This window comes from Magnolia sinica, chromosome 15, assembly GCF_029962835.1.
Source record: "Magnolia sinica isolate HGM2019 chromosome 15, MsV1, whole genome shotgun sequence".
Classification (NCBI taxonomy): domain Eukaryota; kingdom Viridiplantae; phylum Streptophyta; class Magnoliopsida; order Magnoliales; family Magnoliaceae; genus Magnolia; species Magnolia sinica.
Window position 1 is genome coordinate 69,609,981 of NC_080587.1, and position 14,932 is coordinate 69,624,912.

Consider the following 14,932-nt stretch of genomic DNA (forward strand, 5'->3'; position numbering starts at 1 on the left):
ATCGAAAGCTATCAACGAGTTGGGGATAGGTCTCTACTCAAAATTCGAACTGTTTCGAGCACGACCTATTCAAAATTCTAATTTTTCATGGCCAAGGCCGGCCTAGTGACACCCCTTCCATTAAAGGTGGGCATCGAGTCGAGTTAGACCGAATTGGGTCCAACTCGACTCGATCCGATTCGAGACCGAGTCCAGTAGGGCTGACTCGATCCGATCCGAATCTTTGCTGGTCTGACCCGAACCGAGTCCGACTCGGTCTGGGAAACCGAATCGAGTCGGATCGAGTTGAGTCTAGGGGGAGAGAGAGAGAGAGAGAGAGAGAGAGAGAGAGAGAGAGAGAGATGTGGGAATTCGGGAGAGAGAATGAGAGAAAGGAGGAGAGAATGATGGAGATGAGGGAAATCGGGAGAGAAATGATGAGAGATGGGTGGGTGCGGCGCCTCCTTTGGGTAGAGAAAGAGGGGTTAGGGTACGTTCGGATTTCAGATCGGATCACTCATTTGGGTAGAGAAAGAGGGGTTAGGGTACGTTCGGATTTCGGATCGGATCGGTCCGGATTGACCACGATCCGAACTCGTTTCGATGTACGATTGGATCTGAGTGGTCCTACTCAATCCGCCCCAATCCAGGCCTTCGGTTTGGTTCGGATCGGGTCGGATTCTGCCCAGCTCTACCTTCCATCGAGTTATTTGATACACCTGTGGCCTATGGAGCTTAATACATAGGCACGTGATCTTTTTACAAGTGGAATGCATCAACTCAAATTAAACCATCCAAATTGTAGAAATCATTATCTCTCAGTAAAATTTCAAAATGAAATCAGCTCAACAGTACTAACCTCTATTCATGGGCACGTCTTTATTGAAACAGGACCATTGGATATTTTCCATTTCAACGGTCCAATATCATGCTCACCAATTCCATATTACGATAATCAAGTAAATGTAATTTCGGTTCAGCTAAAGAGGGACACATTATTTGGACAGTTCAATTTGAATTAGTTGTGTCCATGTATGCAACTTCAAAGTAATTTCCAACTGCCTGCGTATCATCTATCAAACTCAACCCGAGTAACAAAGTTTCCTCCTTCGATAAGTAACACAGACAGGGTAACCCCCGTTTGCCAATTCACCGAAGAGAAATGTATGATACGTGACCCTGATCTTTCCAGGGTACACACGCGTTTTCAATTCTAACAAAAGTAACCTGTGGTTTGATAATCCAGACCATTGAACGGTTGATATTCAACGTGGATTATTAATAGTATCTTATCAAAGATCCAAGGAACTATTATTAGGACCCTTTTAATGTGAATGTGGACCATTGTCGTATATATCATCTTAACAATCTATCTGGGCCACAAATTGAAAGATTAAGATCGTTATAATGAGGAGATCTTTGAGCCATTGACCATCCCTTTTAGGATACCACAAAACAACGGTCCGATTACCGAACCATGGCCCACTTGTCAGAAAAGAAACGCGTATATTGTGGAAAGATACAGGGCCGTGCTGTGTATCATGTCATTCCTCTGCACCAAATCCCTCGAGAATGTTCGAGAGATTAGAACCTGGAAGTGTCTCAGTAATAAATCAATCATGTCCGTCCATCTAGTACTTGACCTTACTTAGATGGAAAGTATTGCGAAATATACAAATATTTAGTATCCTGTCCATCTGAAAGGTGGCCTTCAATGCTACGGCATGAGATTAAATAGTTAACGGCCAAAATTCATCAAATGAAAATGGAGAAATTTGATGGACAGGATTTATCTAATTGGATCGATGCATATCACTGAAAGTTCACTGTATTTACAAAACTGCAACCATCTTAGCCAATCGTTCTGAGATGGAGTCTTCGGGCCCACCATCAAAGGAGAGCCATTTGATACTGTGGCTGAGAGTGGCAGTTCATACACATGCACTCTGAAGATGTACACGTGGCATAGAGCTAATTCAAATTCATCCTTCCAAATAGTGGGACCCATTGTAGGTGGATAATAAGCCTAAAATCAGGTTGATTTTCCAATACATACCTCTGAAGGTTTAGTATTTTAAATTCAACCGTCCACTAGAAGGCAACAAATCCGCTCACAAAAATATTATTTCAATTTTTTTTCATACCTACTATGCATCTAAAGTGGGAAAATCAATTTGGACGGTTGATTTTTTTTATATGTGTGCCATGTGCACAATTTCTAAGAGAATGAGCATGAAACATTATGCTGCCAGAGTATAAAAGTTTTTTTTTCCTCAAAGGAAACGTCCACCGTCTTCCAGAAGAGAAATTTACCGCGGTACACGCCACCTTTTATCTAGCGGTTTTTATACGACAAACGGAACTCTTACCAACTTAGACTTTGTATGTATGGTCAGAGAAGTTGCGGATGAAAATACGCATGAAATTGAAAGTAGATTTATGGCTACGGATTATAACCGTAGCCATAAATACCATAATCCATAACCATAAATAACACAATCTGTAACCATAGACACCTCCTCTAAAAACCAAACTCGATTCGAGGTAGGCTCGCCGAATTGGTGCCCCCCGACTTGTTGGCCTGGTGGGGCCATGCCGATCTAGCGGCTCCTATGGCTACGAATTATGACTATAGCCATAAGTACCGTAAGCTTATATATATATATATTTCACACACACGCCTTTTCAATGACAATTTAGAATAAGACGTAAATGACATACATAATTAGCAGGGTTTTGCAATGACTCGGCCTATATTGCAATTTTTAAGTTGATTTTCTTTAGTTAATTTTGATGTATGAGCATGTATCATAGTCTAGATTCATATTAAAAGGAAATGGTTCCTTATCATTAATTATTATGTCAAGTAGGGTGTATATATTTGTCAAAGCTACTTGTTTTCAATGGATAAGTTAGGTCCTATTTCTTACATGTTTATAGTGTACTCATCTTGGTGACATTTCAACCACAATTAGCTAGTTTGTTCATATTTCCATGGTATTGGTTCATGTTCCATGATTCATGTGGGGTCCATGGTCCAACGGTCCAAAATTTGAAATAATGAGCCTCAACGGGGGAAACTGGAAATTAAGCAGAGCAAACATAAAATTCAACGGGGCAAACTAGAAATTGAGCGGGGAAAACATGAAATTCAGCAGGGGAAATTGAAAATTGAGCGGGGCAAACATGAAATTGAGCGGCAACGTAGAAATTGAGCGAGAAAACCTACGAATTGAGTAAGGGAACCTAGGAATTAAGTGAGATAACTTAAACTTGAGTGAGGGAACCTAGGCATTGAGCTACGCATGCTCAAAATTGAGCGAGGCAACCTAGGAATTGAGCGAGGCATGCTCAAAATTGAGCGAGGCAACCTAGGAATTGAGCGAGGCATGCTCAAAATTGAGCGAGGCAAGTTCAAAATTGAGTGAGGCAACCTAAGAATTGAGTGAGGGAACCTAGGAATTAAGCGAGGCAACCTAGAAATTGAGAGAGGCAACTTAGGAATTGATGGTTCAAAATTAAGCGAGGCAACGTATGAATTGAGCGAGACAACCTAGAAATTAAGCAAGGCAAATTCAAAATTGAGCAAGGCAACCTAGGAATCGAGCGATACAACCTAGAAATTGAGCAAGGCAACCTAGAAATTGAGCGAAACAACTTAGAAATTCAGCGAGGCAACCTATGAATTGAGCAAGGCAACTTATAAATTGAGCGATAGAACCTAGGAATTGAGCGAGGCACCCTCAAAATTAAGTGACGTAACCTCGGAATTGAGCGAGGCAACCTAGAAATTGAACGAGGGAACCTGAAAATTGAGCGAGACAACCTAGAAATTAAGGGAGAGAACCTAAGAATTGAGCGAGGCAACCAGGAAATTGAGCAAGGTAACCTAGGAATTGAGCAAGGCTTGCTCAAGCTAGAAATTGAGTAAGGTAACCTAGGAAGTAAGCGAGGCAAGCTAGAAATTGAGTGAGACAACCTAGGAATTGAGCAAGAAAACCTATAAATTGAGCGAAGGAACCTAGGAATTGAGCGAGACAATCTAGAAATTGAGCGAGGCAAGCTCAAAATTAAGCGAGGCAACCTAGGAATTGAGCGAGGGAGCTTAGAAATTGAGCGAGGCAACCTATGAATTGAGCGAGGGAGCTTAGAAATTGAGCGAGGCAACCTATGAATTGAGCAAGGCAAGCTCACAATTGAGCAAGGTAAGCTCATAATTGAGCGAGGCAAGGTGATAATTGAGCGAGGCAAGCTACAAATTCAGCGAGGCAACCTAAAAAATTGAGCAAGGCAAGGTGAAATCGAGCAAGGCAACCTAAAAGTTGAGTGAGGCGACCTAGAAATTGAGCGAGGCAAACATCAAATTCAGTAGAGCAAACATCAAATTAAGTGGGGCAAGCATCAAATTGAGCAGATCAAGCTTATAATTGCATTTTCTATTCATCTATGTTTGTATGATCTTATGAACAGGTTTAATAACAAACAAACACCACAGTTGGGCCTACTATGGTTTCAATGGTGGAAATCATTATCCCTAATGTTTCCCGTGGTATGATCCACTTGATCTTTTAATATGCTTCAATTTTGGGCTCAACCCCTTAAATTATATGGAAAAACGGATGGACGGTGTGGATAAACTACATACATTCAAGGTGGGCTCAATTGAGTTTGATAGGAGCGTACTGAGTAACTCAGTACACAATCTGATTTCGCTTGCTATGCCCCACAATGATGTTTTATTTGAAATCCATCATATTCATCGGATGATGTATACATAGATGAACCAAAGGCCCAAATGCAAGCTTCATCCAACAGGCAATATATTAAAATATACTTGTGGTGCGTGTTTTCTTTAATGGATTGGCCATTTTCAGAAGATGAAAAAATGCTGATGTATGGAGAGGATGTAATCCAATGGGAGAATGGTGCGATCCAATGGAGGGATTTTCGGGATGGAGAAAATGAGTTTTTTGTCTTTCTTAGTGGAAATGGAGTGAGGAAAGGGGGTGAAAGTATCATGAGTGAAAGCGACAGTAGTGAAAAGGAGGGGTATTTTAGTCCCAAAAATGGTTGTCACACGTGCAAGTCTAAGTTAGTAAGTTAAGTTTCTTTTATTTCATAAAAAACTCTGGATAAAAGGTGGCGTCTACAATGGTAAATTTTTCCTTCCAGAACCTCCTCGCATGTACGTCGTGATTTCACTACGCTGTGGCAATTGACTAAATGGTAGAAAATATCCACCACATGCATGGCATGCATGCATGCATGCCAAACAAGACCGTCCAACCGTGTGCCCCATTTGTAGATGGATCATGATCCAAATCTCACACTAATCGGACGGTCTTAACCATATTTATTCCCGCACTGAATTTGGACCGTGGCCCATATTCGTTTCGACCGTTCATTTGATACCACCTATTGCACTGCTATAATCTCCCATCCTATGATGATTCCATGAATTGGACAGTCAGGATTAGTATTCATGTATGCCACGTATCATTGAGTAAGCAGGCACGGTTTAGTAAATGATTGCAAACGCACTTCATTAGTTAGATAGGTACTCCGCCACCATAAAACAATCCAAACGCATGCAAACTAATACACTACAAACAGAAGCCATTAACCTCAATCCAAACCGTCTAAATATTATTTTCAATTATGTGTGAGCCATATCTACGATATTTTGGTGAATATAATAAATATTAATATTATTTATTCTTTTTATCCATTTAATGCTTATGATTTCACTGATTCCTTTATGGAAAACAATCAGACAGTCAGGATCATTTTATGAATGTATTTATCTTATTATACCGAACCCACAACGTGGCCCACCATATTTTGACGGTATATCCCACATCGTGGCCCACCTTAGTTATGTGTCTGCTAGCGTACCATATGACCAGCTGGCAAATCCAGTCTTCAAATTCTCATTCCCTTCACTCCCACCAACTCATAAGAGAGAGAGAGAGAGAGAGAGAGAGAGATGGGTGGGAAACGAACGGTTGGGATTGGCATGGACTACTCGGCAACTAGCAAATTGGCTCTCCGATGGGCCATCGACAATCTAGTGAACGGTGGAGATCGGCTAATCGTGATCCACGTGCAGTCGAGCAAAGCAGAACCAGCACAAAAGGAGCTATGGGAAGACACCGGATCACGTACTCCTCCTTTTTTTCCACAAATACCCTTGCTATTTCCTGACAATTTCTTCTTTTTAGCTTTTCTTTACTTGTTATTTCTTGAAATTATAGGGGCTTTTCTTTTCTTTTCCTTTTTTTTTTTTAGCTTTGATTCCGCTCGAAGAATTGAAAGAAATGCATATATTGAAGCAGTACGGACTTACTCGTGATCCTGAGGTTCTGGAGATTCTCGATACTGTGTCGAGGACAAAACAGGTATAATCTCTCCATCTGTTGAATCTAGACCGTTGATCTTTTTTAAACCGTTCATCTGATACGCAATAATTGGATGGTTTGGATCGTTCGATAGTGTGAATCCACAATGGGCCCTAAGGTATAGACGGTGTGGATTGAGTTGCATGTATCGAAATTGTATGAGGGCATTGTATAATGATTGACTATGAACATTCATACGCATGCACACTGACTCTGTACACGTGGCATACTTTTTGTAGAATCCAAACCGTCAAAACGTTGGCCCCCGTTGCAGATTGGGCATTTACCGAAAATTAGATTGACAAAAGATTCTAACCTCACATTATTTTAAGTTTGCCTCTTTTTTTTTTCCAACGGTTGGCTGTTCTTCAACTAATCCTTTAGTTTGATTTTTGGGTTATGGCTGATCTGAAGTGGGGCCCACTATGATTTGTGGGTAGGGGTTTTGTAAGGACTTGGATTGATGTGAGTATGAAACACAGGTAGATGTGGTATCTAAGATCTACTGGGGGGACCCACGGGAGAAGCTCTGTGATGCTGTCGAAGATCTAAAGCTAGACTCGCTTGTGGTTGGAAGTAGAGGCGTGGGGAAGATCAAACGGTCATATCTCTCTCTCTCTCTCTCTCATGGGCCGGAATTGGGCCGGGCCCATCGAGGCCTGAGAAGAGTCCAGATTGGTCCAAGCCTCGATGGGCCTCGACAGGATGCTCATACCCGAGCCCGAGAACAATTAGCTGGGTGTTGGCCCCGGCCCGAAAATTGATAGAATCTCTCCCAACCATCCGTTGATCACGTGGGCCCTATTAAAAAAAATAAATAAATGAAAACTGATGTTCTATATGCCAGTTGCATTTGTTGCCTAACCGATTATTGGAACGGATGGGTTATAATACATGAGAAGCTGAAGACATTGGGATGGGCTAAGTCAGGCCCCGGCCCACCCCATTATTGTAAAAATTGGACCGTCACAACTAAAGTGTTCCATATTTGTTACGAGGCGCCTGTAAAGGCCGATACGTATAGGTAACGGCTATTACCATTACGCGATACAGGAGTAAAACGAGTGGTTGGTTTTTTTAAACTATATCAGCCGTTATAATGGCTGTAAAAGCCATTACAGGGCACAATGACCGTTACTCCCGTAACAGTCAAAGAACTATCACTTTTTTTAATTTAAATTCATTTGTCTCTTCTCTTTTTTAAATTTTCTCATTCCAAAAACTTCTTGAATAATTTTACAACAGATTTCAACCATATTACTATTGCTTTTATGATTAAAATCGTATATTAAAATGATTCGAGCGAATAGAACCTACAAGACCATTTTTCTTTTCAAAAAAAAATGAAAAAGTAATATTTATACTTTTTTTTTTTCTGATTTCTAGAATTTATCGGACAAAAGTAAATTGTCAACCGTTACGGGGTCATAATCATTACACCCCTATATCCATTAGGGTTGATACCCGTATCAATAATGATGGTGACCGTATGGCCACCATTACCAATACAAAATACCTTGGTGACAATAGAAAAGTTGTCAAAAATCTAGCTACTCTGAGCCCATTTATTAATTGGTCCTTAAACTCTTTCTAGGATGCAATTGAGAAGCATTAAAACAGAAGACCAACCATAGTCATTGGCAAGCTGGGCCCGAGAGCCACAGGTAGGGGTGGCAATGGGCCATGTGTGCCCGGGCCAGCTTGAGAACGGTGCTTGGACCTATTAGACTGGCCTTCATGTCCCAATTACTTTCTTCTGGCCCACCTTTTGTGTGGGCCCCTTAATTACTGGGCCTATATAAACAATAGATGGTATGTGGTGTGCAGGGTTTTGCTTGGGAGTGTGAGCAAATACGTGGTGACAAATGCTTCATGTCCTGTGACAGTTGTAAAAGGGGCCACCATCTCCAAATCCTAACTTGTCCCCTCTCAGCTTGAGAACGGTGCTTGGACCTATTAGACTGGCCTTCTTGGCCCAATTACTTTCTTCTGGCCCACCTTCTGTGTGGGCCCCTTAATTACTGGGCCTATAGAAACAATAGATGGTATGTGGTGTGCAGGGTTTTGCTTGGGAGTGTGAGCAAGTACGTGGTGACAAATGCTTCATGTCCTGTGACAGTTGTAAAAGGGGCCACCATCTCCAAATCCTAACTTGTCCCCTCTTCTGAATGGAGGCAGTGCAAGGAATGGACGGTTGTAAAAGCTTGTCTTTGTATGTGGGTCCCACCACACGTTTCTTGCGCGTGTACGCCGCTTCGTGTGTCTCTTTTTATGGGCTTTGTTTTTCATTTCTAGATAGATTTGTCATATGTTTTTCTGTATTAATTGAATGAATTTGGACGGAATCTCCTGCAACAGCTGTTGTAGGGAGCCCGTGCAACGAAAAGCTCTTTGGGACCCCCCGTGATGTGTGTGTGACATCCACTCCGTCCATCATTTTACGCCAGGTTATTTTAGGATCTGGACCCAAAAATCAGGATCATCCAAAACTCAAGTGGGCCACACCATAGGAAGTAGAAGGGAAGGGATGGTGGTTGGATCATAAGATCTCGGACCGTCGGACCTTAGATCGAGCGTATCTCGCAATCCGGAATGAGTTACCTGAGGTAAAATATATGATTTTCGGGTAGAACGAACTACTTTAGCCAACCAACCCCGCTATGCTGGATTACGTAGCCCAGAATTGCGAAAAACCCCTCGATCGACGGTCGTTTTTCTGCTTTAATTTCGTTTTTACTATAAATAGTAAGTTTTAGTTTGATTATAACTCTTCATCCGTCGGGCTTTGGGAGTGCCAACGTGAAAAGAGCTTAGAATAATTGAGAACGGTTTGGTGAAGCCAAACAGACACTTATTATTTTTGGCGAAAACCTCAAGACTAGAGACATCACGACCTGCCTATAAATCAAGTAAGTTTACTATTTATGTAAGTCATGAATTCTAGGAGTTTGAGTTGTAATTTGATTCTAATTTCTTTTCCATTGCTTACTTTATTTAAAGGGTTGTGAACTCGTTTTTAGTCATCAATTAATCAATTTCGGATTTATTAGAATTTATTTCTATTTTCTGCTTTCTTTCCTCGTGGATTCGAGAAGTCTCCCAAAAATCAGGATCATCCAAAACTCAAGTGGGCCACACCATAGGAAGTAGAAGGGAAGGGATGGTGGTTGGATCATAAGATCTGCACTGTCCAACAGTTACGCTGTCTCATTTTAACCATTGACCCTAAAATTCATGATAATGTAAAGCACAGGTAGGCCACACTGCAGGAAACAGTCGTAAAGATCAGGTATGTCACACTTCAGGAAACATTTGAACGGTTGGGATCAAATGCCCACGTTCAGTTTTGTGTATGCCATCCAATCCATTCATACGATGCACCTCATCAGGATCAAAGAATTATTATTTTTATTATTTACGGTATTCAAAATTCAGGTGGTGAGATGGACAACCTAAGTGTTGAATCAGGCAGAGTTTTTATTTTTAATCAAAGCAAAACAAGGGGGAGTGAATGGAATTTGTTTAGGATGCGAAGTATATTTTAATTTATTAATTTGTTTAGAATTTTTATGCTTCCAACCATAAAGATTGGGATTTGCATACCTATTTCTGCAGCCTTTAATCGAGGCAAAATGCTTAAGATCTTTCTCTCTTCCTTTCACATAGTGAATGGAATTGGGCTACTATCTTTGAAGGAGAGTAACGACCGTGAACTCGACTTTATAGCTTTACTTTTATGATATAGAGAGAGCTGATCAAAAGAAACTTGAATGGAAGTTAGCATAGTTTGTTAAATTTGCGCTTCGTTCTAGTGTGATTGGACTTCAAATTCATTCTGAATAAGGAGTTGTTATTCAAAGTGTGAACCGTAAATCAACTATAACTTTTGATCCAATTTAGATATTTTTACAAGACATAATATCTATTAATCTTTATCATAATGGGCCATCCGGGGTGACCCTGTAGCAGGTCGCGTCGTTATGTTCTGTGAGAAAATGGTTCCTTCCGGTTCAAAATTGCAATTAAAAAAAAATACTATTTTTATTAATTTTTAATTTTAACACAACACTTTTATTTTAAAGTTTTAGTATAAAGTCGTGATTAATTTAGAACTTTCTATTTTTAATAAATTTTAATACTTTGGAAGTATAAATTGAATCATTCGTTATTATACAATGAAGAAAATTTATATATGTAGGTTAAAATGCATAGGAAAATATGTTTTTTATTCAGACATGTGCAATGGGCGTAAGAATAATTCAATCATCTATTGTATTGGTCTGGTCAAATATTACATTAAAAATATTAAAATCACAAAGATATATTAACCTTAAATTGCTTCCCTATGGACTCTCTCTCTCTCTCTCTCTCTCTCTCTCTCTCTCTCTCTCTCAGAGTTATAAGTAAGGTAATTTTTTATTTTAGTTGTAGTTGGATTGAAATGCATCATATGACTCTTTTTATTAAAAGGATCTGCTAGGAAGTTGAGAGATACAATGAGCGAGTAAGAAAGATGCAAATGAGAGATATTAGGAATAGATAAAATAAGAAGTTTGGATTATATAGGAGATTAAAGATAGGGTATTTGATGAAGAGCGGGTCGCGGATGGTTTCATGGCCAAGATGGATCAGAAAAGGCCCGGTCGACGACAAAAGTGATCCGGACCGTCGGACCTTAAACCGAGTGTATCTCGCAAACCGAAGTGAGTTATCGGACGTAAAATATATAATTTTGGGGGTAGAACGAGCTACTTTAGCCACCCAACCTTGCTATGCCGGGTTGTGTAAGCTGAATTTGCAAAATACAACCAGATCGATGATCGTTTCACTATTTTAATTCCATTTTTACTATAAATAGTAAGTTTTTGTTTGATTATAACTCTTCATCCATTGGGCTTTACGAGTTGTACCCAATGCAAGAAATGCTTAGAATAATTAGGAGAACAGCTTGGTGAAGCCAAATAGGACACTTACTATTTTTGGCCAGAAACCTTGTGCACTAGTAGACATCACAACCGTTTATAAATGGTAACTTTACTATTTATAGTAAGTTGCGAATTCTAGGGGTTTTAGTCGTAGTTTGATTCTGAATTCTCTCCCATTACTTGGTCTCCTCATTGAAAGGGTTGTGAACTTTTTTTTTCATTCATCAATCAATTTACGAATTTATTAGAATTTATTTCTATTTTCTTGCTTCTTTCCTCACAGATTCGAGAAGTCTTTGTGAGGAGTCCAAAGAAGCTTCGTGGATTCAAAGTAGTTATCTTTGAGGAAGACGGTGATCGACCTCATCACGTTCATCGTTGCATCATTTTTGGATACGATGGAGAAATGGGATATAAAATCTTTTCTTCTCTTAATTTCAAATTTAAAATTATTATTATTATTTTTAAAACCACAGGCATTACAATCAACCCACAGTGTGATGAATGGCAATGACAATATTAGAATCTTCTAAGTTGGATAAATTCTGCATAATCGGAGAGTATCCTGCCCTATATGGTCAATATTTCGAGATATCAAGCTGTTTGGGTAACTCTAGAATGACACTTCTTGATTCTATTCCAATCTAATATTATGCAATTGAAGTCACAACTTTAATCCATCAAGAAAGTAACCTATCTATTATAAATATCTTCTCAATATCAACATACTTACGAATAGACTCGCATCTTTCAGCAAGCCTGTGGATGACATTGATCTTATGTTGATAACACTCATTAGTCTCCCTTTAGAGTATACTCCCTTTCACACGTTGATTAAGGTGTGATCCGACCTTGTTATATTTCATGAACTAGATAATCTCTTAATGTGTGAAGAACTTTGTGTCCTATCAACTTATCACTCTTCCAAACATAGAATCCACAACATTCATTGCTACTCGTGGATCACCACCACAAAATCAAGGTCAAGGCCCTTCACGATTCAATAGAGGTCAAGGTCGCAGTCGAGGTAATGGAGGCAGAAGCGGTAATTCAAATTCTTCAACATCTTCTACTCGACCAACATGTCAAATTTGTAATCGACTACGCATTCGAATGAGCTATGCATACCAAGGACATATTCCTCAAAAATTAATTGCTATGGTTGTCCCTCAAATTTTCAATACATATCAAGTTTGGTACATAAACACTAAAGCAACAAATCATGTCACCAGTCATTTATCAAATTGCTCTCTTCGATCAGAATACCAAGGAAGTGACAAGATTCCTCTTTAGATGGTGGATTAACACCTCCTTTCTTAAGAGTCTCCACACGGTTAAGAGTTCCATGCCTATCTAAATTGTTGTTGATAGAAACACAGAACGAGCGTAACTGCCCCATACTTATCTTTTACAATCATGCATATAGTGGGGCCCACCGATATGCTCATCACAGTAATTCAATCATATGATCTATCCCGATTATAATGAATCTTCTCTTTTATAACTAAAAACTTTGTCTATATGCTTCAACTTTAATGAATTTTTTTGTTGTTGGAGAAGAACACCATTGCATTATTATCACAATAAATTTTCAAAAGATTTAGAACTAAATCTATAATCTAAAGTCCTGAGATTAAGTTCTATAGCCATATCATTTGACACATGAATTCGTAACAAGTGATGAATTCCTTTCATGGTCGATGAAACCATAAGTGTTTGCTTCGCACTCTTAATATTAAACAGTTCTTTTCGACATTATAAAAACATATTCTAATGTGGATTTTCTACCGTTGATGTATTCAATGTAGTTTGAATATGTATGTCCAATTGGTTCTATCGGATGGTTCATCGATATGTAAGCATGAAATTCTGTCCTTTACAAGTACTATATCACTTTCTTTATTACTCTTCTGTTATATATTCTTGGATTCATCATATATCTTCCCGAGTATTTCAACTATAAAGGTTATGTCAGCCCGAGTAAAGACTGCGCATTTGTAATGCTTTCTACTACATATATATATTAGAATATTCTACATTCATTTACATACGAGATCATTCTTAAAACATTGTTGTAGGCAAACTTATTGCCCTTGATGACGAGTTTCACCTGATACACAATTCTACATCCAAATCTACCAAGGGCTTGTTTAGATTGTGAATTGCCACAACAATATATTGCAATTCAACAATAATGGTTGTTTACATACATTTGGAAACAGTGGCTAAAAAGGAATCTTAAAACTGCCTTTTACGCTAACATCTTATGAAAGGAATATCGAAAAATTGCAAACAATTCTTTGAGAATACAATCATTCAGCTAGTGTTGCAATGGTGGCATACCATGTAGAGAGTTTAATATGGATAGTGGCAATATATATGTTTCATATTTTTTTTATACTTGGATATTAATGGGGGCACATAGTACACTTAAGTTCCTTTAACTTAAGGATGGCACATAGGGGTGTACATCGAGTCGAGCTAGCCTTAGCTTGACTCGGCTCAACCACTAGCTGACCTTAGTCGAACTCAGCTCGGCTCGGTCCTCGAGCTTGACTGGCCAGCTCAGCTCAGATCAGTTCGGTCAACAACTCGGACCAGTTTGAGCCAAGTTTGAGCAAAGATTGAGCTGAGTTTGGCTATGCAGCATTTCCATAAACACCTGGACTGCACCTTCAAAATCCCACTGTATAGGAAATAGCAGCAATGGTTTTCAAGGTATTTTATCAAACACCTTTTAAGCAACATAAAAACCAAGAAAAAATGGTATTTATTTCATGTACATACCTTCCTTGCCACCAGCCACACTTCGTTGAGTCATTTCATCAAACACTTGGTGAGCAAAATCAATATCAAAGTAATCGAGTCACCGAACTGGTTCAATCTGAGTTCGATTGGAGCTGGATTCGATTCAAGTCTAGTTGAGTCGAGCTGGGGCCAGCTCGAACTCATTTTCGAGCTCAAAAAAACAGCTCGCCTCGGCTCGAACTCAGCTTCGAACCGAGTCGAATCGAGCTTTTTCGAGTCAAGCCAAGCGAGCTAACCGAGCTAGCTCGGTTTGTGTACACCCCTAAAATTGGCACATACGGCACATTCAAAACACGTGATGTGCATTGAATTAGGGACATGTAGTTACACCTCTTTAACACAAATAAAATTTGACCTACTATCTGAACATTTTACCCTTGGATGGGTTGCATCTTACCATAAGAGAAATGTGAATTCTAGAATATGGCTAATTTAAAAGACCTTTTCTATACACATGATTTAAGATTTAAGATACATATATAAGATTTTTATTTATTATTCAAATAAAACTCATCAAAATTGAATTCATGAAAACTCATGCTTTAATAATCCATCCAATAATGATTATTGACAATGTTTAAGAGACTCAACGACTTGGACAGACTCCTCCTCTCTCAAGGTGAGTTAGGACAAGCCTACTCACCTGAGTAGGGGGTGACTCATCTGAGTGGCCCATGTGGTGTCAAGCTGGATCTGCTTGGGCCGAGCTCGAGTGGACTTGCATCAGTCTTAAAACTATGATTATCAAGCTTTTTTTATTTTCTTTTTTACACTATTCAAATATGCCATAAAAAATCCTATAACAGGGATTGTCCAAACAAT

The 14,932-nt window shown here is 39.3% G+C and overlaps 1 protein-coding gene across 2 annotated transcripts; it reads left to right on the top strand.

Annotated features, from left to right (window-relative positions):
• Positions 1-5,927: 5,927 nt before the first annotated feature.
• Positions 5,928-8,777, top strand: LOC131227054 (universal stress protein PHOS34-like). Of its 2 annotated transcripts, none has more exons than XM_058222757.1 (4): positions 5,928-6,140; positions 6,268-6,377; positions 6,860-6,978; positions 8,438-8,777. In XM_058222757.1, exons 1-4 carry the CDS (start codon positions 5,966-5,968, stop codon positions 8,526-8,528), a joined length of 495 nt encoding a protein of 164 aa, XP_058078740.1. In that variant the 5' UTR covers positions 5,928-5,965; the 3' UTR covers positions 8,529-8,777. The 2 variants fall into 2 exon arrangements, with proteins under 2 accessions (XP_058078740.1, XP_058078739.1); XM_058222756.1 differs by lacking the exon at positions 8,438-8,777 and adding an exon at positions 8,205-8,307 and having other exon boundaries at positions 5,929-6,140.
• Positions 8,778-14,932: the final 6,155 nt, after the last annotated feature.